The sequence below is a fragment of the Thamnophis elegans genome, chromosome 9 (assembly GCF_009769535.1).
Source record: "Thamnophis elegans isolate rThaEle1 chromosome 9, rThaEle1.pri, whole genome shotgun sequence".
NCBI classification, from domain to species: Eukaryota; Metazoa; Chordata; class Lepidosauria; order Squamata; family Colubridae; genus Thamnophis; species Thamnophis elegans.
The window spans coordinates 517,172-542,966 of record NC_045549.1 but is presented as its reverse complement, the minus strand read 5'-3'; the positions used below and the strand labels follow the sequence as shown (position 1 = coordinate 542,966).

Here is a 25,795-nt window from a genome sequence, read left to right as displayed (position 1 = left end):
TGGGGGGGGGGGGGGGGCTTAGCCTTAGTTCCCTTGTGACTATGCAGGGACCCTTCCCCCTTCTCACGCCAGAGACAGACAGACAGACAGTGACTGCCTCCCAGGGTCCCGTGATCACATGATTGGCGACCTTCGGACGAGCAGAAGCAATGGGGAAGCCAGATTCACTTAACAACCATATCATCAACTGCAGTGCTTCACTTAACAACTATGACAAGAAAGGGGGCAAAGGGGCCCTTTTCTTGGCCAGCCCCCTCAGCACATGGGCTCCGCAGGAAGGTCAAGAGGAAAGGCCCCCGGCCTCCCCCACCTTCCCACTGACGCCCCTCACAGCTGCCCCTCGGAGGGGAGCGAAAGGCAAGGCCCGGGGGGGGGGGCAGGGCGAGTGGGCCGGTCCCCCTGCTGGGCTGCCTTCTCCCAGGGCAAAGGGGGCGGGAAAAGGCCTCATCCAGCCTCCCAGCTCCAAAGGTCTCCAGAGAGTCTCGCCCCCCCCCCCGAGCCAAGGTGGCGCAGTGGTTAGGGGTGCAGCACTGCAGGCCACTTCAGCTGATTGTTATCTGCAGTTCAGCGGTTCTAATCTCACCGGCTCAGGGTTGACTCAGCCTTCCATCCTTCCGAGGTGGGTAAAATGAGGACCCGGATAGTTGTTGGGGGCAATATGCTGACTCTGTCAACCGCTTAGAGAGGGCTGAAAGCCCTATGAAGCGGTATATAAGTCTAACTGCTATTGCTATTGCTCCTGTGGGTCCCCTCAGGGCTTCTCCAAAGGCAACCGGACTTCCTAAAAAACCTTTCACTTCTCACCCAAGAAGCTTCTTCCCTTCTGACTGAAAGGGGGGGGGGGGATTCAATGGGGGAGCTGCTCTAGTTACAAGAAACCACCTGGCTGGGAGTCAGAGAGGCCCAACCTCCCATCGGCCCTTCCGAAAGCTCCCCTTTCCCTCCCTGGGGGGGGGCTGCCCCTTCCCTGGGGGGCACTTGGGCTGAGCTGCCAGGGATGGAACGGTGAGGATTTCCCTTCTTTCAATCAGGCCTGGCTAGCGGCCAGCGGGGCTTCTCCTTAAAGCTGGAGTGGCAACTTTGGCAACTTTAAGGCCTGTGGACTTCAACTCCCAGAATGCCCCCAGGCAGCCACGGACAGGGACTTCAAAGTTGGCAACATTAAAATGAGTGTGTCAGATGGCACTTGGCGAATGAAGAATTCTTCTCTACCCTAACCTACCCTATTCTATTCCCCAAATTCCCCAGCCAGCCACCGGCAGGAGGCTTCAAACAACTTTGGCAACTGTTAAGGCCTGTGGACTTCAACTCCCAGAATGCCCCCAGGCAGCCATGGGCCAATCACAGGAACCAACCATGGCTGGTTTGGAGAAGAAGAGTATTTACGGCAAGTCCTGAGGCTCCTTCTGACTCCCACTGCTGGGCTCTTTCTTCTCCCACTCCCCCATTTCAAAGGCGGCTGCACAAAAGACCCCCACTCAGCCTCTCACCAGGACTGGGCACCTTCCAATGACTTAAAGCAGTGTTTCTCAACCTTGGCTACTTGAAGATGTCTGGACTTCAACTCCCAGAATTCCCCAGCCAGCGAATGCCCCCCCCGGCCGCCTTCTTTGCAGCCCCTCCCCAGAGCTGAACCTGGCCCCTGCCCTGATTTGAGGGGGATTATGAGAGGCCTGGCTGCAAAGAGAGGAGCGAAGGGGGTGAAGAAGAAGCCGCACTCGCAGGCCCCTCGTGGCGGCTGCCAAGGGGCTGAGGAACAATCAGCGGAGGATGCTGTCTGCACGAACAGTTAAATCTAATTTTCCATCAAGTACACAGGCGGAGGGGAGGGAGGGAGGGAGGGGGGGGGGAAAGGCTCCAGCCGCTTCCATCTGCATGGCAGATTACACAAGGCTTGAAAATCATCGGCTGGCGGGTAATTAAGAACAGGGCCCAAGTGGCACATTGAAGCCCCGTTCCAGGCCACTGAGAGGGCAGCCATCAGCATCTGGAATGCGCACGCCCTGCGCTGCAGAGGCTCCTCCTGCCCACCACGCTCCCCGGCCAGGGTTGGGGGGGGGGAGAAAGGCGCAGAGCTCTCTCGCGCTCGAGGGGAGTGGGGAGAGGCTGGGGGCCCCCAAGATGAGTCCCGGGGCCGCCAGACAGAGCCCTTGTCACCCAGAGCAGGGGTCTCCAGCCTTGGCAACTTTAGGACCTGTGGCCGGAGCAAACCCCCTCCCCCCTTCTAGTACCTGACGATATTCCCTCGTTTGGGTCAGGAAACGTCTGTCAGAAAAACCCCCGTCTCTGAAAGCACGAAGGACCCCACAGTGCAACCCAAAAAGGTTCCTCTTCATTGGACTCTCTGAGCTCTCGAGAGCGTCTGGAGGAGTCAAGGCAGCAGAGAAAGGTTTGGAGAGACTCCTAGGAATGACGAAGGGTTAGGAGAGTTGCGTCCTTGTCACACAGGGAGGGGCCCAGAAGGGGAAAGGAGGGAGGTCCGGACCCCTAGGGAGGAAAAGGGGAGGGGGTGATGGGGGGGTCTGTAGAAAGAGGAAGGGGCTGAAGGAATGTTGCCTGAAGCCTCTCCCCAAAGCCAAACTACAAATTCAAGGGCTTCGTGGCAGAAACGGAATCACAGAGTTGGAAGGGGCCTCGGAGGTCTTCTAGTCCAACCCCCTGCTCAATCCCATCCCGGACAAATGGCTGCCTGTGAAAAGCCTTAAAGGCCTAAAAGCTCCAGGTGGAGCCCAGGACACCCGTCCATTTGGCCGAGCAGCCCCATCCAGGCACTTCAGAGCCTTTGGGGTCCCTGGCTGCTATTTTCCCAAAGGTTTTCTTTCTAAACCGCCTGCCGGTTTCCTTTCTCCCAACCAACAAGGCAGAAACAGCCACCTGTTCAGGGGAGGGTTTTGCGGGCTCACCTGTTGGCTCCCAGAGGGAAATTGGGGGCCAGACGGTGAGAGGGGCAGCGTATCTGTGAAAGGGACGTTATTTCACAAGACACGATGAGGGGAGTCCAAGAAGGGTGTGAAACGGCCTGTTCCCCACCCACCCACCCTCCCTCCCTGCCCCCCTCTCCTGCCCCTCTCTCCTCCTGTGCAACCCTCCGCCAGCCCTCGACTGGTGCCAAGAGCAGGAAGGGGGTCCCCGTGGAGCCTTTCTGCAGGGGAAAAAAAGTCCCACCCCGAAGAGGAGAACCTTTCTCCCTCCTCCTCCTCCTCCTAGCCAAATTCTTCTGGAGGGCCTGCACAATATCACTCTCCCTTTTTCCCCCCGTCCAGATCCAGCAAGATCCCCATTTTTCCCCCTGACGAAGATGAGACGGCTGAAGAGGAAAGACCCAACGTGAAAACTCTTGGCCCAACGCAGCTGGGGATAAACAGGGCCAGGAGGGGAGCAGAGCCCGCCCAGCGCAGCCATCCACAGGCCCTGTTTGCCAGACCCCCTGCAACCGCGGTGGAGGGAGAGGGGAGCCACTGGGGCCTCTGGTGATAAGACCCCCTGCCAAGACCAACCCAAATAGCAGAGCAGCAGAGTCAGCCACGGAGGAAGTCCACGGAGCAGCTTCCACGTGGCCTTCTCTGTCCTGGCCTTCTGAGCCACCACCTTCTGGCCCAGGACAGCCCAGGACAAGAGATCCGGAGGGCCAGAGCCTCCCAGGGTAGATGCCATGGGCCTCGGAAGACGGCTAGACATTAGGAAGAGCTCAAGACAGAATTGGGGCCGTCTTCCCCGGAGCATCGTTCAAAGACCCGGAAAGGCTCTCCTAGGAAGCAGCAGGAATCTCCTGAGCAGCAAAGAAGGGAGGGGGGAAGAGAGGAGGGGAGAAGGGACTCAACCCCCTGAGGCTGAGCGGTGGGAAGGGGGCAGCAAGGGGGAGGGGGGGCTGGCATCTCGGTGGTTCTTCCATTCTGGAAGGACATGCAGATTTCTTTTCGCTGCTCCCAGCAAAGATTAATGTCTACTTTCTGGTTACTCTCCTCGGCTGGAAGACTCTGTTTAAAGGCCCTGCGTGAACCGCCCTGCGCATCAGGGAGGATGGGGGCCTCCCTGCTCTCCCCTTTCGCCCCCATCAAGGAAAAGCGTGGAGGAAGAAGAAGAGCGGAAGAGCCTGCAGTCCAAAAGGGAAAAAGGTCAGCTGGGCTCATCAACTCAGGATCAGCCCAGGGAAGAGGAGGGACCACCGGCAGCCCCCGGGGAGGGGGACGGGTAGAAGAGAGGAGGGGGCCCCCCCGGGAGAAGGGCCTTTTTTCTTATCTCCTCCTTCTGGCGCCTTTTCTGTACGTTACGGAGCCGTTTTTACCGAGAACGAGAATCGGGCGACGAGTACAGGATGAAAAACAACTGAACCAAGTTGGCTCTTCTGCGCAGTATACTGAGCCCCTGCCCCCCCCACCCCCCACCCACCCCCGCAGCAGCAAAAAGAGGCTTCGCCTGCAGCCTCCTGAGACGCGCCCCCTCCCCCCCCATCATGACAGGAGGGAGAAACGAAGGCTGCTCCATTTTTACTTCGTGCAGTTTTTATGGTTTATGATCGGAAGCTGCCCAGAGTCACCTTGGGGTAAGAGGGGCAGCCTACACGTTTTACAAATAAAATAAAGAAACCGTCTTCCCAGGCCAGGAAACCTCGGAGCCTCCTGCGCTTCCCAGTGTCCGAGGCTCCAAGGGCCTCCTCCTCCTCCTAGCCCCCGAGGGGGAGCCCTGAGGCCATCCGGTCCAGCCTCCTGCATCCCACTGTGGTCCCAGGGACCCTCGGACAGAGCTCCTCAGCTGCAGGGGGGAAAGGCCTGGGGCGGGAGGGGCAATCCAGGGCGGGGCTCCCGGGTGACCCTCCCCCCCCCACCTGGCTGCTCACCTGCTTCATTGCCGTCTCCCCGATCTTGTCCGAGTGCTTGTGGATGCTCTCCAGGAAGTCCTTGAGGTCGGAGATGGAGACGTCCTTGATCTCCTGGCGCAATTTCGGGATGTTCTCCACCATGATCTTGCAGAAGCCGTAGTGGCTGAGCTGGGGCAGGCACATGCGCTCCAGGTGCTCCAGGGTCTTCAGGGCGGGGTAATGCCTGGGAGGGAGGGAGGACCGGCCTGGCTCAGAAGCCGGTCAGGGGACGCGCTTCCCCCACCAGCCCTCAGGGGACCCCCAGGTCTCTGCCACACCAAGACACAACACACACACACACACCGAACGAAATCCCTCTGCGAGGGGGGGAGGGGATTTAAGCAGCCCCATTTCTCTCTCTCCGCTGGTAGGACGACCACAAACCACCTCCAGGGAGTCCTTGACTTACGACCACAATTGAGCCCAACTCTCCTGGTGTTAAGTGAGCTTTGCCCTATTTTACGACCTTTCTTGCCACAGTTGTTAAGTCGTTAAGTTAGTAACATGGTTGTAAAATGCACCTGGCTTCCCCAGGTCACCCACTGAAGCCCAGGCCGGTGGGGGCTGTGAAGCCCAGGGAGCCCCGAATGCAGAGGAGGGAGACTTCTGGGCCGCTTCACGGGGCTCTGCAGCCCTTTCTAAGGCGTTTCGCAGAGTCAGCCTCTTTCCCCCCAAAACCATCCGGGTCCTCATTTCACCGACCTCGGAAGGACGGAAGGCTGGGACAACTTTGAGCCCGTCAGGATCGAACTGCAGGAAGTGGGCGGAGTGAGCCCTGCGGTGCCACGTTGTAGCCCCTGTGCCACCGTGGCTTCGCGGTTAATGGAGCCCGGCCTCCGGAACCTTCCTCGGAGCGCCGGCTGAGACCCAGAGCCGCCCAGGAAGACCTACCGTTTGGACTTCATCTGCTCCCTCAACTTGCTCTCCATCTCCAGAACTGGCAGAAGGGGGGGAAGCAGAGAGAGAGGTCAGGAAGAGCCGGGCGTCACCAGGCACACACACCCCGTCCTCCTCTGCAGGGCTCTCACCGGGAAGGCACTGGCTGAGCTTGTCCACCGTGGCAGAGATGTTCCTCTGCTGCAGCCGGCACTGCCTCAGCTCCTCCATGGCGCCCACCAGCTGCAAGAGAGAGCAGGGGGGCTTCAGCCTCACCAGCAGCCTCGCCCTCAACCCTGGTGGGCTTGGACATGGCCGCTGCAGACACACACACACACACGCACACCCCTCCATCTTCCCGGAGTCTTCCTGCTGCCTGGGTAGAGCAGGGTGAGCACCGGGGCTGCCAACCCTGGACAAAGGAATCGATTACTTGCAACCCTCCCCTTCCCCAGGTCTGCAGAGGGGCTGGCTGGCGGGCCTAAGGGGCCAGGTCTCGGCTGCTAAGGGCCAGGCCCTGGGAGTCACTTGGGTGCCTGGAGGGAAAACATTCAAGGGGGCGGGAGCAAGCTAAGGACAGACTGGGTGGCTCTGACACATTCACTCCCTGGAGCATTTCGGGCCCCCTCCAACCCTCTGGGGCTGAGCTCCACGCCCTCCGCTCTCCTCTGTTCACACAGCTTACTTACTGACAGCCCCCCATTCAGCGACTGCTTGAAACTAAGAGACGTGATGGCCCATGGCCCAAATTGCTGTCGTGGCAGTGCCTCCATCCTCACGTGGTCAAGGGCCCCCCACACTTAGGACTCCTCTCTCCCCTCGGCCTGCCCTCTGGGGCCCTCAGCAGTGGCAGGGCTGGGGGCCCGGGGCCCTTGACAGTACCCCAGGCCTTCAGGTAGCCCTGATGCCACTCTTGCCACCACTAATGACCCGGTGCCCTGGGTGCCACTGAGGCCCCCCCATGGTCCTGGTCCTTCCGCCTGCGAGGCACCGCTGGGCGCTCCGGGCCTTCTTCCCAACCCCCTTTGCCCCGGCCTCCGAGGGCCTCGTTCTCACCAGCCCCCCTCCCCCCCCAGGCCTCCCCAAGTGCTGTGAGAAGGACACCACAGAGGGCGCCTGATGTCAGGGCTTCCCAAAACAGCGCAAGGGCAGGACATGCCACGTGGGGAAGGAATGGCACCATCAGCGTCCGGAGCAGGCCTGCCTGGCCAACTACGGGAGGAAGAGGGAGGATGGCAGCTGGGGTGGCCGGAAACAAGGCTTCCTACTGGGACAGAGATGCCGGCCCCGGCTGCGGTCGTAATCGGCTGACCACCGCCTGTAAATGAAATTGGCGCAAAGGCTTCGAAGGGACGAGGCTCCCTTACTTGCTTGCTATCCAGCTGCAGCTTCCGATTCGTATCCGTGACTTGATTCTGTAAAAGAAAGAAGCCAGGAGAGAGGGGGGGAGGAAGGGGGAGGGAGGGAGAGAGAGAGAGAGAGAGAGGTGCTGGGTGCACAAATTCGATGGAGGGATGATATAGATCTGAGTTGAGCAGCTCCGGCCCCTTTAGGACTTGTGGACTTCCAGAATCCCTGAGCCCCTTCAAGGCCTGCTGGGCCATCTTCCCAGCCCCACCAGCGCTAAAGCAGAGGGCGGCCCTCAGAAACGCTCCCCTCCTACCCCTCTAGTCTTGGCTGCTGCAGCCCCCCCCCTTCCCCCGGCCTTCCCCCGGCGCCTAGTTCAGGCTCCTCCGGCCTCCAGGGGGCTCCGTGCCACTTGCCCCAGGCGCCTCTGGCCGGCCCCCCCTGCCCTCCCTTACCTTGAGCTTCTGGGCCTCTGCCCGGACCTTCAGGAACTCCGTGATGGAGTCCACAAAGCCCTGATAATGGAAGTTGCACATCTTCTCGATCTCCCGGTCGTGGTTGCGGATGCGAGCGTCCAGCTTCTCCATGAAGCGCCCATGTTCCGCCCCGTCATAGACAGACCTGGAGAAAGGGGGAAGCGTCAGGCAGGGGAGACCCCGGATCCCCCTCTTCTCTGAGTTCCCGTAAGGCCCAGAGCCACAAAGGAACCGGGGGGGGGGGGCTCCCAACTTGGCAGCTGTAAGACCTGGGGACTTTCGGGACTCCCCAGCCGGCCAGGCTCCTTCAGGGGCCACAGACCTGCCTGCAATTGGGGAGGGGGCGAGGGGGGGGGATGCTCGACTGTTGTGCTCAAGCTCTGCTACCAGGCAGCTGAAGAGCCGGGGGGCTCCCTCTAATCCCAGGGAAGATTCGACTGCCAGCTGGTGGGCTCACCCAGCCAAGGGGGGCGACTCTGCTTCCCCTCCATCCCTGAGCCCACAGAGGCTGGAAGGGGAGGCCAGGGGGAGGCCAGGGATTGGGGTCAGTCCAAGGCATTCCTGCAGGGGGCACGCCAAGAGTTCCAAGGAAGGCCCGCTGGGCATGGCCCCACCCGTGCCGTCTGCCGCCCCTCCCTCTTCCCTCTCTCCAGGGGCCCCCAGTACAGGCAGCCCTCGATTTACCCCCACAATTGAGCCCAGAATTGACTTTCACCCCATTTTACGCCCTTCCTTGCCACACTGGCTAAGGGAATCCCTGCAGTTGATAATTTAGCAACATGGTCATTAAGTGAGTCCGGCTTCCCCGTTGCAGCCACACTGGCTTTGCTTGTCATTGGGGTCGGCAAAGGGGATCACGGTGCCCCAGGACATAAGTACGAATCAGTGGCCGAGCGTCGGGATTTCCATCGTGTGACCATTGAGGATGGTGTGAAGAACGGTCGTAAGTCACTCTTTTCAGTGCCATTGTAACTCAGAATGGCCGCTGAATGAACTGTTCTTAAGTCGAGGACCACCTGCGTTGTCTCCCTGCAAAGGATCTGCCCCCCATAAACTTAAAAAGGCCCAATGCTGAATCCAGGCCAAGGGCCAAAGTCCCTGGGTGGAAAGCCCCTCTGGCCACGCAAAGGACAGTCCGGGGGAGGCATTGCACTCTGGGAGGCGAAGCCCACTCCCCAGCCGGGTCCCAGTTAGAGAAAGCGGCAACTGGGCTCTCCGGCAGGGCAGGGGCTGGGCTTTCATCCCAAGGATGGTCCCGCAAGCCCCTGGGCCTCTCGTGCCCCCAGACCCACTTGTGAAATCAATAAAAGAGCCGGGCTGCGTTTTTACAGACTGTGTCTGGAGAGCCCCCCACCCCTCCCATAGCTCCTTCCCCCCCCCCCATTTCTCTCTGCCAAAGACTTTCTGGATTATTTTAAAGCCAGTATTACGAAGTTCCTCCTCTTTAATAGGGAACAAAATAGAATTATGCAAAATAAAACCATCTGCAATGACCCACAAGTGAATACAGCGGGGGTTTGTAGCCAAGCTGCCTTGTTCAGCACATAAACAGCGGCCCCCTCCCCCTGCCCTGCCAGAGAGGGGCAGAGGATTGCAGGCTGCCCAGGGAAGGGCACGGAAAGGTTTGTGCCAGGGCAGCTCCCCCCACCCCCCAAAAAAGGCTCCTCCCTCCAGAGGTTTTGCCCATCCATTTTAGGTCAGCAGAAAGAAATCTCAGGGCCATTCCTCACCCCCCCCCCACCCCAATTCCCTCTGTGAGCTGCTCTTCCCAGGAGAGTCCCTCCCTCCCTCCCTCTGGCGCCTTCACTAAATATCCAGCTTCCCACATGCCCCCCCCCCGACCCTCCTTCCTTCCCCCCCCCCCGGTCTCTGCCGAGGCCCTTGCCCCTTCCTCCTCCTCCACAGCCCAAACCACCCAGAACAGCCACACTCTGGGCTGCCCAGTAGAAGGGAGTCCTTGAGTTACGGCCACGATTGAGCCCAACATTTATGTTGCTAACTGAGAAATTTGAATTTTGCCCCATTTTACAACCTCTCAATTGCTGCAGTTGCTAAGTTGGAACATGGTTGTTAAGTGAATCTGGCTTCCCCATTAACTTTGCTCCTCGGAGGGTCGCAAAGCGGGCTCATGTGACCCCGGGACTCTGAGACCGTCGTAACTATGAGTCAGTTGCTAAGCGTCTGAATTTGGATCATGTAACCGTGTGAAACATGGTCCTGAGTCACTTTTTTCAGAGCCGTCATAACTTTGAACGGTCACTAAATGAGAGTCGTGAGTCGAGGGCTGCCTGTGTTGGTCTTTATGGGGCCCCTCGGGTGGAGGCCCAAAGCCGCAAACAGAACCCTTTGGGCCTTTTGCCCAAAGAGCAGAGGGGACCCCAAGAGCAGAGCAGCCTTTCTCAAGGCCACCCCCTCGCTTGCTTTCATCATCGCCTTGGAGGGAGGGGCTGTCTGTCTCTCTCTCACACACACACACACACACACAGAGGTGCCCCTGAGAGCAGGGAATGCAGGTGGATGGAAAGGAAGAGCCAGAATTCCCCTGAAGCAAGAGGGGAGCTCTTTGCGGGGGCAGAGGACTTGGCTCACCTAGAACCCAGGAAGAAGAATGGGGGGTCTGGGGGGGAGGTGGCCATGCTACAGCTCTGGCCAGCCCCAAAGGCTGCAACAGGGGACCCGGAGGGAAAGCCAGGGCCAAGTGGCTCCCCCACCCCCCACCCCACTCCTTGCTGGAACCAGGATGGAGAGAGACAAGGATGGAGCGCCGGGTGGGGAGAAGCCTCTGGGAAGAACAGAAGCGATGCGCCAGCAATCCCTCCGGTCCCAGCGGCCTTTCAAGCTGGAAGGACAGTTGATTGGTACCGTGTGTCGTGGCGGCGGATGGGAAGAAGCCAGGACAGATGACGGTAAAGGCAACTCAGGAGGAGGAGGAGGAGGAGGAGGAGGAAGGTGGGCTGAACCATCCTTAGGATACCTTCAAAGCAGATCCCCTGTGCCCCCCCCCCGTGGGAGAGACCCCTCAACTAACTCCCCACGGACAGAGGGTGGAAAGGGTGAGGCTGGACAGGGCCTGGATGGGGAAAGGGTGGGGCTTTAATGAGAGTCAGACTCACTGCAGTCTCCTTCACACTTTTCCGCTTTTCGCTTTTTTAAATCCACTGTTTTCAATTTCAAAAATAAAATGCAGAATAAGAAAAAGGGAAAAATTCATGGAGAGGCAATCAAAAACTGACCAAAAAGGACTGAGCCCCAACTGTCTTCGGTACAAGTGGAATTATATAGTAACCTTTTGCTCTTAAGTTAAAACAAAAACATCCTCTAAAAAGTGTATGGATTAAGCAATCTAAATGACATAAAATTGCAACAACAAAGCATAAAAACACAGCATGTCTGACAACAAAAATAACAATACGCAATATTTCCGTAATAATAACCCATCTAATCGGCAAATCCTAAAATCAAATTTCCATGTTAATCTTTCTCAAGCAAGGAGTCCGAAAGGGGCCTGCAAATAGAAATGCAACTAAATTGGCTTCCATGAGACCTAAAAGAAAAGCTTCAGCTTCCACTTTGAATCTTTCCTGAATCCAACAACTTATCTGAGCCAAACATTTCTTGCCAGTCTTACGTGTCCATCAAAGATGATAAAAGATACCTTCACACTGATAATATTTCCAACACTTGTTTGGATATTCCCTTATACACCTTTGACCATTTCTTAGGAGTTGAACAATACATCATTTTATTAAAAAAAATTTTTTTGAAGCATGGTTCAATGAAAATTTTTATCCTCTCAATCCAAATATTCTTCCATTAATCGAGCATGAAATTATATCCAAAACCTTTTGCCCATTTCATAGAACCCTCTTTAATTCATCCTCTGGGTTCATTTTCAATGATTTATATGCCTTGGCAATAAGATGCTTGTCATTAGAACATAAATCCCTCTCAAAGTCTGTTTTTTTCATCTTGAACGATTTTTTTATCCAGTTTAAATCTTACACAATAATATTATATATAATACTGCCAATTGCACATAAGCAAACTATTCATAAATACAACCCTCCTTTCCCACCTCTTAATTTGGGTTTAATTAAGATCAATAAATCAGCATAAGTAACCACGTTTGTGTAAGTATCATTTGTCTTCTAAAACAGGTGATAGAGAAATGATAGGAATCAAACTTGCTGTCTCTCTCTTCCAAAGTCCCCCCACTGGCACATCTGTCGAAGGGATTTTTTCCCCCTTTAGATTATCCTGAAGTCTGGAATGCCCAAATCTCAACAGCGGCCCCTCTTCACTTCCAGGAGCCTCCCGTTTCCTAAAGTCGAATGTCCCAAACAACATTCCTCAAGTACAATTTTAGGCCAGGTATTTTTTCTCTTTTTTTCACATCCTGCAACAATTTACTGTATTGAATTTTTGATTTCTTACCTTGCCATACCAATCTAGAAATATCTTTCTGCCACTGTTTAAAAGAAAAATGAATTCTCAATACTGATATAGTTTGGAACAATTTTCTGCTTTCCCTTCAAGATGGGAGCTCAGCTGCCCATTTTTGTCTTCCCCAAACCAAACTTCATTGATTAAAATTACACCGTGCCTGTCTTAGAGTGGTCGTTTTGTGATGCCGTTAGATGTGCCATCAGTTGACCAGCTGCGCTTTATTAATGAGCAAGGTGAACATCTTGCCTTGCAACCTGCCTGGCACCCCGAGCAGCCCCCAGCTCCGCCCCAGGATTGCAATTCTCCTCCGTTCCCTCCCAGGCTTCAGGTTTTGTTTGTGAGACGGCTGTTACTGTCATAAACGGCAGGTCTATTCCAGTTATTCTGTGCCCGCTAGATCCGTCAATGTGTCTTTAGTGATGGACTATCCAGGAGCCTGGATTTCCTTAGGCAAACCGCCCTCAAGACAGGCGACTTCAGTCCCCATTAAAATGCAAAGGGGCCAAGAGACAAATGAATGCAATGCAGCCCTGGGGTGAGGGACCTGATCTCTGGCACCTGTCAGCAGGGAGGCAGGCAGGCAGGCAGGTAGAGTAGTGTGTCTGTGTGTCTGTGTCTGTGTGTGTTACACCCTTGAGTCAGTGCAGACTCCTGGCAACTGCCTGGAGCAGCCTCTGCAGTTCTCTTGGTAAGGTTTCGGAAGTGACTTCCCATTGCCTGAGAATAACGGAGTTTGAAGAGACCATGGAGGTCTCCTAGCCCACCCTGCTGCTTAGGCAGGAAACCCTCTACCAGTTCAGACAAATGGTTGTCCAGTCTCCTCTTGAAAACCTCCAGTGATGGAGCCCCCACAACTTCTCTTCCCCTGGTTAATTATTCTCCTTAGAGGGACTAAGGAGGTGAAATTCCTCCTTAGTCCCAGGCTGCTCCTCTCCTTGATTCGTTTCCATCCGTTGCTTCTTCTTCTCCTGCCTTCAGGGGCTCTGGAGAATAGGTGGAAACCCCCCCCTTCACATATTGGAAGGCTGCTATGGTGTCACCCCTAGTCCTCCTTTTTCATTCAAGTGGCCATCCCCAACTCCTGCAACCGTTCTTCATTATGCTTCAGCCTCCAGCCCCCTCATCATCTTTCTTGCCTCCTTCCTGGGCCTGAGGGTGTGTGACCGGCCCAAGGTCACCCAGCTGGCTTTGTGTCCCGGCTGGAGAAAACAAAGAGCCTGGAAAAGCTTCCTTGAGTCAAACTCCGTCCCCAAAGGGGACCTGGACATCACCCCCAGCCATCAAGCCCTCCTGGTTGAGCCAGAGTCCCCGCAGCCGCCAATGCTGATGTCACACTGCCCTCTGCTGTCCTGAGCCAGCAACTGCATCCCAGGAACTCTCCCAGGGGCCAAGATAGCAACTGTGAAGGGTCACTACGCTTCTGTCTTGGGGAGTCTGAGCAAAGGGGGGTTCCAAGCTTTTCAGCTCATGGCAAATGCAGGCAATCAAGGAACCAGCACAGCTGTCTGGGGAATCCTGGGAGTTGACGCCCACAAGCCTTAAAGTTGCCATGGTCGTACACCTCTGTTTTAGTACTTCTCATTGTGACTCTCCCTTCATTTCTGCTTCCCCTCTCCACCACACCTAGCCTGCTCAAAGCCCCATCTATGAAAGAAGGCCTTCCCAGTGGCAGCACCACTGAGCATCCCCCCCCCCCAAGATTCATATGGCCCCAACCTTCTTAGCCAATCAGAAGGCCTTGAAGACCCAGGGCTGTTCCCCCAGGCAAGGGGTTAGGAGGTTGGGTGGGCTCCACTGGTTTTTCCTGAGTTAGATTGTATTTATGGCGTTAAATTTCTGTCTCAATAATTATATTTTGCTTTTCATCACTCACTGGAACACAAAATGGGAGTGATCAGAACCTTATACCACCGGGCTGAAAGTTTGCCCACCAGCAAAGGAGGCTTCACGGAAGCCCTCAGAACGTGTGGCTATCCCAAGGGCCCTTCCTCAAATCCAGAAAAAGACCCAGCAGAAGATCCCCCATAACAGACAAAGAAGAGAACAACCAACGAAGCAACACCGTTGTTCCATAAGTGGTAGGAATATCTGAAAAACCCAGGCAGATTTTCAACCAAAACAACCTACATGCACAATTTAAACCCAAGAATACGCTAAGGCAGAGGTTTGCCCACCCCAAAGGATAAAACACCCAGCCACAAAGTCAGCCATGTGACAGATGCAACACAATGCAGTGGGACGCGTGCAGATCTGTACATTGGAGAAACAAAACAACCACTTTGCAAACACATGGCGCAAGATAGGAGGATGAACCCATCAGGACAAGGTTCAGCAGCCCAGAGTCTGCCTTTCAAAGACAAAGGCGGCTCTTCTGAAGACAGCAAAGTCCACATTCTGGTCCCAGAGCACCTCTGGTTTGAAAGAGGGGTCAGAGAGGCCATGCATGCCAAAACTGAACAGCCCTCTTTCAACAGTGAGGGAAGGATGTGGCCCAACCCATCTCCTGGCTACAACACAGTTCCACACCCATTTACACTCTGACTCAGGTGACTCTGAGGAGACAGATGGAGCCCCAAATGGCCTCGACAACTTGACCTTTGGAGTTCCAACGACCAGGTGACTGCAAAGAATAGAAATCCTTCCATTCCCCACTATTCAGACAGAACTGAAGAAGCTTCTTTGACGAGAAGCAAAACCCTTTCAATGGAAAAACTAAGGTGCTCCAGTTGCCCTTTGGAAAGCCCTTTCGGGACAGCCATGGCCTGGATGATGGAGAACCTTCCTAAACATCTAAACCACCACATTCACATCCTAGAAGAATGCCAAGTCAGCTTATTGTGCCTATTTACACACCCAGGAATCAACTCTTGAAAGACTGCAGAAAAGGGAATTCACCTGCTTCCCAAGGGTGTCGTTCCGGGAGGATCTCCTTTAACGACGCTTGTGTGGCGAGTCAGAAATCCCACCGACCCCATGCCTGACTTCCCCAATGCACCAGCCTCTTGGCTTACTGAAATGCCGTTTCCCAGAGTGACTCAGGCGAGTGCGCTCACAAACCCTGCTACACCCCAAAACTCCTACCCCAGCTTAGTGCGTGATGCAAAGTCACCACTTGGCCTACAACGTTCAGTCCTCTTTGTACACCAAGAAACAGGAAGGCCTCCCTCAGCAGGAGGAGGCCAGGAAGCCATCCCCCCCCACCCCACCCCCCTTGGAAGGTTCAGCTTCTCCTCCGCCTGCACATCAGCCACTTCAGGGAGATGTCAGAGACGGCCCAGGCAAAGCCCTTCACCAACCACCAGGTGGCAGCAAAGCCACGCACTCTCTGGGAAACTCCTAGAGGGGGCAAGCTCCCCCACCCCTCCAGATACAGGGAGTCCTCAACTTATGACCACAACTCAGCCCAAAACGTCTGTTGCTAAGGGAGACATTTGTTAAGTGAGTTTTCCCCCCCTATACGACCTTTCTTGCCACGGTTGTTAAGTGAATCACTGCAGTTAAGTCAGTAACCCAGTTGTTAAGTGAATCCGGCTTCCCCATTGACTCTGCTTGTCAGGAGGTCCCCAGAGGGGATCACGTGACCCCAGGGACGCTGGGACCACCGTAAACACATGCCAGCGGCCAAGCGTCCAACTTCTGATCACGTGACACAGGGATGCAGCAATGGTCATACGTGTGAAACACGGTCATCACTCCCCCCCCTCTCTCTCACCCTCCCCTTGCTTGCTCCCAGTTTACTCCAGCTCATCATAACCGTTCCTCATGGGCAGGGGGGGGGGGGTAGAAGAGCCTCCTGGTCTGACTGACACCCAGTGGAGAGGAGCGCAGAGGCCTCCCTTCAGCTCCTGCTGCTGCCTCCTCACTGCTCTGTGTGTGTGTGTGTGTGTGTGTGTGTGTGTGTGTGTGTATGTGTGCCTGCAGCTGCATCGCCCGCTGGCTCCTCTTCGGCTTCTCCTTCAACAAGGCATCCGAGACCCTCTTCCTGCTGCCCCCAACCCAATCCTATTCTGAGGCCTTTTGTTTTTGCCTCCCCAAATGCAGAACTTGGAACTCATTCCCCCAGAATTTCTTCCTGCTGGTTTCTGCCCATTGTCTGAGTTTTATTTCTTTTATTTGGGTTGCCAAAATCATTCCAAAGTATTCAATAATAAACCTAAAAGATCGCTAAACAGTACAAAAAAAATTAATAATTTTAAAACTTAATTAAAACAGAAGGTTTACCTATGTGGTTTTTAAGAGGACAATGGCACACAATAAAAAATATTTAATATGTTTTTTAAAAAATATTAAATATTTAAAAACGAATAATAGCCAAAAAGGGAGGGGAAAAACAATAAGACCATGATTTTCTCGGTTTTTCTATGATAGTAAAAATATTATTGCACATTAGAGAGGGGGGGAGAGATGATAAAGAGATGATAGATTTGATGAATATCAGATTTTAAGACACAAACTAAATCTAGATCACGCAATCTTGCTTGCCATTAAAGAATCAATTCAAAAGATAACATTATTAAACTCAACTTTCTGGATTTGGTACACACAGGAAGTCCTCGACTTACATCAGTTCATTTAGTGACCAAAGTTACAATGCCAGTGAAAAAAGGGACTTAGAACCGCTTCTCATATTTGCGACCGTTTTAGCATCCCCGGGGTCACGAGATCTAAATTCAGACGCTTGGAAACGGATTCATATTTATGACGGTCACAGTGTCCCGGGGTCACGTGATCCCCTTTTGTGATCTTCTGACAAGCAAAGTCCATGGGGAAACCAGATTCACTTAACGACCGTGTTACTACTTAACAGTTGCAGTGATTCACTTAACAACCGTGGCAAGAAAGGTTATAAAAAGCCAATTAATGTCTCACTTAGCAGCAGAAAGTTTGGGCTCAGTTGAGGTCACAAATGACGGACAACCTGTCATTCTTTGCATTTCCCCCTCCCTCTTTTCCTTCCCCTCCCACCTGCCTGGGTCTTCTCAGAACGGAGAGATCCACTTTCGGGGCCCTCGGGGGTGGCTGTGACTGAGGACAGAAACGGGTTGCTGGGAGCGATGAGGAGGCAGCACTTCAAAGGTGCCTGAAAGATGGTCAGAGGGGCAATGAGGGGGCATCGGCTGCCTCAGACACGGCCAGGGGGCTCCGTTGAGACCAAGGGGCCAGGATGGGCATTTGATTTGCATTGAGAAGGGAAGCCCTCCTCCTCCTCCTCCTTGTGCAGAAAGGCACCAGAGAGCGGGAAGAAGGGAAAGGCCAGCCTCGGGGCCAGGAGGGATACAGGATGTCCTCGCCTTCTCCAAACAGCCAAGGAGGAGCTCCTTCCCCACTGACTCAGCCGCTTCTTCTCCCGCCCTCCTCTTATCCCGTCAAACCTTCCAGAAAGACCTCCAGGAAAGGGAGCCCAGTGAGCAGAGCGACCTGGACCACTGCCCAGCATGATGCAGCTCCCGGGGGACACAGGCGAGGCCCTGCACTTCACCAGGATAAGAACAGATGCACAGGGGCAGGAAAGGACGGAGACCGGAGTCTCCGGTGGACCCTTTCTTTGGTATGAAGTAGCAGGGGACGACGTCAGCTGCCAAAAAAGCCTCAGTGACAACATCAAGATCTACCTGAGGGCAGGACAAGAAGCAATGGGTGGAAACTAATCAAGGAGAGAAGCAACTTAGAACTGAGGAGGAATTTCCTGACAGTGAGAACAATTAACCAGTGGAACAGAAGTTGCCTCCATAAGTTGTGAATGCCCCAACACTGGAAGTCTTTAAGAAGATGTTGGATATCCATTTGTCTGAAACGGTATAGGGTTTCCTGCCTAGGCAGGGGGTTGGACTAGAAGACCTCCAAGGTCCCTTCCAACTCTGCTATTGTATACTGTCTTGTAAGATCAAGGGAAGGGAGGGCACCGCTCTACGCCACACTGGTGAGGCCACGTTTAAAGCACTGTCTCCAGTTCTGGTCACCACAATTCAGAAACGCTGAAGCCCAAGAAAGAGGGCAGAGAAGAGCCACGCAGACGATCAGGGGCCTGGAAGCGAAACCCTGCGAAGGAGAGGGAGGAAGGAGACGGGGGGGGGGGGGGGACGGACACGTCCTGGAAGGGCAGAGAGGCTGCTGATTTATTCTCCAAAAGCTCCAGAGGGCAGGACAAGGAGCCAGAAGCCATTGGGGGGGGGGGGGGGAGCTCCAACCCGGAAGTAAGGAGGGATTTCCTGAGGGTGAGAAGAATTCATCACCTGAACACTGTTTAACTGTTTATTAAATTTATAGGCCGCCCAATCCCGGAGGACCAGAGGTTGGGAGAAACGCTGCAGCTGTTCCAGAAGAGATGGGACAAGCATTTGTCTGGGATGGAATGAGGGGAGGGGGTAGGACTAGAAGACCTCCAAGGTATCTTGCAGACCCAGCCAAGGCACGAGTGGACGACTTGGTAGACCAGCGCTGGGTTGAGTTTCAGGATGTTACTTCCGGGGACGTGGACAAGGCCATGAGGGCTGTGAGTGCCTCCACCTGTGTACTGGACCCGTGTCCCTCCTGGCTGGTAGCTAACAGCAGGGAGGTGACACGGGGCTGGATCCAAGCGGTTATTACCGCCTCGCTTCGGGAGGGGCACTTCCCCGCCGCACTTAAAACGGCGGTGGTGAGACCCCTCCTGAAGAAACCATCTCTGGATCCAGCTGTACTTAACAACTATCGTCCAGTCTCCAACCTCCCCTTTATTGGGAAGGTTGTTGAGAAGGTGGTGGCCTACCAGCTTCAGCGGTCCTTGGAGGAAGCCGATTACCTGGACCCCTTCCAGTCCGGCTTCAGACCTGGTTGCAGCACAGAAACCGCTTTGGTCGCATTGACCGATGATCTCTGGAGAGCCAGAGACGGAGGCCATCCCTCTATCCTGGTTCTCCTCGACCTCTCGGCGGCTTTCGATACCATCGACCATGGTATCCTTCTGCGACGACTGCGGGAGGTGGGGGTGGGAGGCACTGTTTTGCAGTGGTTCTCCTCCTACCTCTCGGACAGGTCGCAGTCGGTGTTGGTCGGGGGACAGAGATCGACCATGAGGCCCCTAACATATGGGGTGCCGCAGGGGTCGGTCCTGTCCCCCGTACTATTTAACATCTACATGAAACCGCTGGGCGAGATCATTCGGAGGCACGGGATCAGATACCATCAATATGCGGACGATACACAGCTGTATCTGTCCGCCCCGTGCCAACTCAATGAAGCGGTGGACGTGATTAACCAGGGTCTTGAGGCCGTTAGAGACTGGATGCGGGCTAACAAGCTTGTACTCAACCCAGAAAAGACCGAGTGGCTGTTGTGTTTCCCTCCCAACAATTTGGCTAGCATTCCATCACTCAGGCTGGGGGGTCAAATTTTACACCCCTCAGACAGGGTTCGCAACTTGGGAGTCCTCCTGGATCCACAGCTGACCTTTGATCACCACCTGTCGGCTGTGACCAGGGGGGCATTTGCCCAGGTTCACCTGGTGCGCCAGTTGCGACCCTACCTGAATCGGGAGGCTCTCACAACAGTCACTCGCGCCCTCGTGACCTCCAGGCTGGAATACTGCAACGTGCTCTACATGGGGCTGCCCTTGAAGAGCATCCGGCGACTTCAGCTAGTCCAGAATGCGGCTGCGCGAGTGATTGTGGGTGCACCTCGGTTCACCCACATAACACCTATCCTCCGCGAGCTGCACTGGCTACCTGTTGATCTCCGTGTGCGCTTCAAGGTGCTTCTTACCACCTATAAAGCCCTCCATGGTAGTGGATCTGGGTACTTGGGAGACCGCCTCCTGCCGATTACCTCCTCGAGACCGATTAGATCTCATAGATTAGGCCTCCTCCGAGTGCCATCTGCCAGCCAGTGCCGGCTGGCCACTACGCGGAGGAGAGCCTTTTCAGTGGTAGCTCCGACCCTCTGGAACGAGCTCCCCGTGGGGATCCGTACCCTCACCACCCTTCAGACCTTCCGCGCAGCCCTCAAGAACTGGCTATCCTGCCAGGCCTGGGGGTAGAGATTGATCTGCCCCCACCCGAATGTTGGATGAATGTTGTTTACTTTTTAATTATATGTAATGTTATATGTTATTGTCTGTATCCCCCTTCCTATGAGTTGTTAGCCGCCCTGAGTCCCCTCAGGGAAAAGGGCGGCCTATAAATAAACCCATTCCATTCCATCTGCTGACCCCATGGTTCTATGGAAATGTTCAGTCACAACCATCTCTATGCTTCCCTTTATTATCTTCTAATTTCTGTTTTTCTCCCGTTGGTTACCCGGCTCAGGAACAAATGCTGATGGGAGAAAGACAGGAGTGACCGCTGGGAAGAATGAGCCCTGCTTACTCAGAAGAAGAGAAGGAAAAGAGACCTTTGCTGTTTCCAAGGATCTGAACCATCGCAAACTGTGGCCCTGTCAGCCCAGCCGAGAGGCCTCTAGCTGCCCCATTTTCTCTTTGGTTTCCCACTGGAATAATTAACCTGCTTCCAGTTTGTTCCTTCAGCTTCTTCACTTTTAACATCCGTGTTGCTTTTGCTCTTAATTCTTCTTTCAAAACTTAACAGTTTTAGCCAATGTCAAAGCAACTTCCCCGTCCCTGAAGCCCCCGTTCTCCTGCCTGCCTCTGCAGCCTCCTTCGCTGGTACAAGGGGGCTTCCTGCAGGCGCCCCTTGAAGAAGCAAACGCCCACCATGCCCAGCATGGACAACAGTCCAAAGGAAGCCCCCCTCCCTCCTTCAAACTTGCCCACCGACAAGCAGGGCCAGAAGGGCTGCGGGTCCTCCTGCTTTTGGGTTAACCCGCTTTATGGCTTTGGGCTTTGATTAGGTACAGGCAGTCCTTGACTTACGACAGTTCATTCAGTGACCATTCAAAGTTACAACAGCACTCAAAAAAGTGACTGATGACAGTTTTTCACACTTACGACCGCTGCAGCATTCCCCAGGGTCACGTGGCTAAAATTCACATGCTTAGCAGCTGACTCATATTTATGACGGCAGCGTCCCAGGGTCACAGAATCACTTTTTGCCACCTTCTGACCAGCAAAGTTAATGGGGAAGCCAGCTTCCCTTTATAACCATGTTAATAATTTAACAACTGCAGTGAGTCAGTTAACAGCTGTAGTTAACAGCTGTGGCAAGAAAGGTCATAAAATGGGGCAAAACTCACTCAATGCCTCACTTAGCAACAAAAATTGTGGGCACCATTGTGGTCGTAAGTCGGGGACTACCTGTACCAGAATTGTGCCAGGGCCACTTGGGAAGCAAAAGCCTTCAGGTCTAACCGATTAAGGTCTAGTCAGTTTCAAGCAGAGGTACAAGAGTGGGGGGGGGGTGGCTCTGCTTACCTACCCCTCCCCAATGGGGTCTGCCCATTATAAAACCACTGGTGGATCAGAGGCCTGGACTGAAGCAGCTCTGCCAGCACAGGGTTCAAGTAGTGAATGAAAGCAGTCTGTGCAGAAAGGAATACGGGTGAGGCCTCCATATCCAGTACAGGAGTTCACTCAAAGCGACCCTGGTGGCTTTAACCTTCGTTACGTTTTGTGCAGGCTGCTCTCCACGGAGCTATGCTGGCTGAGGAATTCTGGGACTTGAAGTCTACAAGTCTTAAAGTTGCCAAATTTGGAGACCCCGCCCCATCCAGATCCCTGAAGGGGGCCCCGAGGGGAGGGGGAGTTGTAGCTTTTTCACAAGTTCTTGTATTTGGCACTGGCCACTAGGGGGCACTATAGAACCAGTGTAACCCTCTATTGCAGTGTTTCTCAACCTTGGCCACTTGAAGATGTCCGGACTTCAACTCCCAGAATTCCCCAGCCAGCTGGCTGGGGAATTCTGGGAGTTGAAGTCCGGACATCTTCAAGTGGCCAAGGTTGAGAAACACTGCTCTATTGGGACTCTTCAGGTACAAATAGCCTCAATTTAAGATCTCTTGTCTGTATGTTGACCCCTTCGTGGGGATTTGGACTCTCAGGCCCATTCAGGCCTTGTCCAGTCGTCTGCTGCACAGCCCATGAATCTTCCAGAAATCTTCCAGGTCTAAAAGGGGCCATACTGATTACAGGCAGCCTTACAGGTTCAGAATGCCCAATTTATGGACACCTCATATGACTAGGCTGCCTATTGCTGTACTAATGCGTGATGGCATTCCTTTTCCTCCAACCGAGGAACTACTAAAGACGCACACTGTTTTCTTCAACCACCACAGAAGCACCTTTTTAACATGCAGGCTGGCCCAAAGGTGCTTTTCTCAAGAGGCACCTGGAATTTCTTGTTCTTTCTCTGAAGACCTGACGTTTCGCTTCTCATCCAAGAAGCTTCTTCAGCTCTGACGGGGGGGGGGGGGAATGGGAGGATTTAAACAACAGATAAATTCCCCACCATCCAGTCAGAGCTGAAGAAGCTTCTTGGATGAGAAGCGAAACGCCTTCAAAGAAAATTAACCAGTTGCCAGGATGGCTGAGAATCTCCATAGACATTCAACATTCAGGCTGTTTTTGTCTGTTCGTGAAAGGAAGGAGAATGCCATCTGCCGTTTTTTAGTAACACGCAGGCTGTTCATAGGTACGAATTCTGCCTGGCATACAAATCTGAGTTAAGAAAAAAAATGTAGGAATGGCCCCCTTTCTTAACCTGGGAATGAGCCGAAGTGGTGCAGTGGTTAAATGCAGCACTGCAGGCTACTTCAGCTGACTGCAGTTCTGCAGTTCGGCTGTTCAAATCTCACCGGCTCAAGGTTGACTCAGCCTTCCATCCTTCCGAGGTGGGTAAAATGAGGACCCGGATTGTTGTTGGGAGTGATATGCTGCCTCTGTAAACCGCTTAGAGAGGGCTGGAAGCCCTATGAAGCGGTATATAAGTCTAACTGCTATTCCTATTTATCTATCTATCTATCTATCAATCATCTATCTATCTATCTATCTATCTATCTATCTATCATCTATCTATCTATCTATCTATCTATCTATCTATCTATCATCTATCTATCTATCTAGAGCCGAGGTGGCGCAGTGGGTAGAGTGCAGTACTGTAGGCCACTTCAGCTGACTGCAGTTCTGCAGTTCGGCTGTTCAAATCTCACCGGCTCAAGGTTGACTCAGCCTTCCATCCTTCCGAGGTGGGTGAAATGAGGACCCAGATTGTTGTTGGGGGTGATATGCTGCCTCTGTAAACCGCTTAGAGAGGGCTGAAAGCCCCATGAAGCGGTATATAAGTCTAACTGCTATTGCTATTGCCTGCAATCCACGAGAGGCGGAAGATCAGAGGGTATAAAAAAATACAAGGAAAGGTCCGGTTATCTCACTGCATTTCCTCCCAAGCAGGAAATCTAACCCTGAGTGAAGAGGGAGACATCCTGAGATCCCTCATTCTGCTGTGCACTCCAGAAACACCATCTCCCCATCTAGAAACACGGGACCACCTGAGTGAATTCAAGTGGTCTTTTTCTCCCCTTTTGTACAAAACGAAAAACGCACATCCCACATGGGCCAGAAGGAACATGATGACACTGTTCAAATTCAGGGAAAGAGGGAGAAAGCAAAATGCTCCTCACTACCAGGAAGTGCTCACTGGGGGAGGTCACAGAGAAACAGAACGATGAGCCAGGCAAACGGATAAAATTAAAGTTATGATTCATAACCCTGGGCTAGGAGGATCCTGCAGAGGCTGAACCTGACATCTAAGATCCATGCCCTCTTCTCTGCCCACCAAGGGGCCTTTCCAAGGCCAGAGCTCCATCCCACAGAGAGGTGGGCGGCAGAGAGTGGGGAAGGAGCGCCCACCCGAGCAAACGGAAGCCCAGGACCCTCTCATGGGCCCCGCCCTCCCTCATGCCCCCCCCCCGCCCCCTTGCTCCCCATGACTCCCTCCCCTCCGAACTGACCCCCAGCAACTGTCCAGGGCTCCCCAAAACAGGAGCTGCCCCCCTGATGATGGCCCAGGCCGGAGGAGGAGGAGGAGGAATCGGGTTCAGAATAGGGCTGGAAGGGACCTGGGAGGTCGTCTAGTCCAGCCCCTGCTCAAGCAGGGCCACCATCCTCAAGGCCGCCGAGGACAGGAATGAACAGAGGCCATAAAGCAGAAGAGGGGAAGACACGGGAGAGGGGGGAGCCAGTCGGTCCGGCCGGGGCCCTTCCAGGCGGGGGCTCCTCCTTCCTAGGGCCGGGGAGAGGCGGGGGCCGCTGCCCGGAGGATCCGTGGCGGGGAGTTCCGCAGGGGCGGCACCTGAGGGTGGGTCCGAGGCAGGCCGTGTCGGTGCTGTCCACCTCGCGCAGGATCCGCTCGTGCTCGGCCGTCGTCTCCAGGCTCTCCGGCTCCGCCATGGCGGGCCGCGCCCCGCTCCTCGCCGTCGCAATGGCAACGCCGCCCGGCCACGCCCACACGCCGCGCCACGCACGCACGCACGCACGGCGCCCCGCGCGCTCTCTCCTCCCCCCGGAAACGCGCCCCGGCGCCCGGCCGTTCCGCCGTGCAGCCGTTCCGCCCCGGGTCCCTTCTCTGCGGGCGGGAAGGGGGAAATCCTCTGCCCTGAGGCTGGAGTGGATGACCTCTTAGAACCCTCTCTACCCGTCCCCCAAATCCTTCCTCCCTTTCTCGATGGAGGTAACGCAGAAGAAAGTGTCCCATGAGGTCATCCAGTCCACCCCCTGCCACGTCTCTGTCCTGTCTCCTCCTCCTAATCCAAGGCTTTCTCTGACTCTCTGGATCAAGGCTGCCCAACCTTCACCACTTTTTTTTTAATAGGATTTTTTTTATTATTTTTGTTACATAGACAACATAATCACATAACAATAGAAAAAGAAAGGCAGAGGGAAAAGGAAAAAAACCCCCACACACAAAAACAAAAAAAACCCATCATCCCATGCAGTATGTCATTTGATTACAGGTGCTTTAACCTTTATCATTCTTATACATTCGTTGTTTCATTTAATAGATTTTGGTTTCGTATCGTTTCTTACTCCCCTGCCTGTAGCAATCCATCCCTACTACGTTTCCCCCCATACACACACCCCGTATCTCTCTGTTATATATTTAATAGACACCACAATAACCTAGGGTTAAAGAAAAAAGAAAAACCATCATCACATGCAGCATGTCGTTTGGTTACAAGTGTTTTAACATCTGCATCTTCAAATAATATTTACCGTCTCAAATGTTTCATCTAATATAACCTTCACCACTTTTAAGACTTGTCAACTTCAACTCCCAGAATTCCCTGACCAGCAGGGGAACATGGGAGCTGAAGTCCACTAGTCATAGAGTGGACGTCTCCCAAGGTTGGAGAGCCCTGGTCCACAGCAGCTTCCTGACATCCAGCTGGGTATTTTTTTTTCTCTGTGAAAATTGTGGATTTCTTCCTCTCCCATAGCCTTTCAGTGCAAATTTCAATACTGAGTAGATCCACTCCTTCTATCCATGTCCTTGTCTCTCTGCAGGGCAGAAGAGGGAAGGGGGGGGGCTTCTTGCCTGAGGTCCTTCCAGCAGAGCCCTGGAGTTCAACCTTAGCAGCCTCAGGTGGGACTTGCATAAAGTGTTGCTTAATGAAGGGCACGATGATCCCACAGGCCCTGTTGTCATTGCAACCCCAGGACCACACAGTCATTGAGCAATGACCCCACGTGGCCACAACACGGGAAGGAATAGAGTCGCAGGCTGGGAGGTGCCTCCGAATACAGGCAGCTGAAAAGACGGCAGGAGTGGAAGCTACTCACAGGAGCAACTTGCAACTTCTGCTGGCTTCTCCAATGACTGTTGGGAGAAGCCGGTAAGGAAGGTTGCAAATGGGGCTCCTAGGACCC

At 54.1% G+C, this 25,795-nt stretch overlaps 1 protein-coding gene across 2 annotated transcripts in view; it reads right to left on the bottom strand.

Moving 5' to 3' along the window:
- Positions 1-24,366, bottom strand: part of EXOC6B (exocyst complex component 6B) — a 114,747-nt gene extending 90,381 nt beyond the window's left edge. For both annotated transcript variants that reach the window (XM_032224100.1, XM_032224101.1), the window contains exons 1-6: positions 24,222-24,366; positions 7,537-7,702; positions 7,102-7,149; positions 5,887-5,977; positions 5,750-5,795; positions 4,838-5,042 (exon numbers count right to left, since the gene is read on the bottom strand). In XM_032224100.1, the coding sequence (XP_032079991.1) occupies positions 4,838-5,042; positions 5,750-5,795; positions 5,887-5,977; positions 7,102-7,149; positions 7,537-7,702; positions 24,222-24,319 (654 nt within the window). In that variant the 5' untranslated portion in view covers positions 24,320-24,366. The remainder of the gene's footprint in view (positions 1-4,837; positions 5,043-5,749; positions 5,796-5,886; positions 5,978-7,101; positions 7,150-7,536; positions 7,703-24,221) is intronic.
- Positions 24,367-25,795: the final 1,429 nt, after the last annotated feature.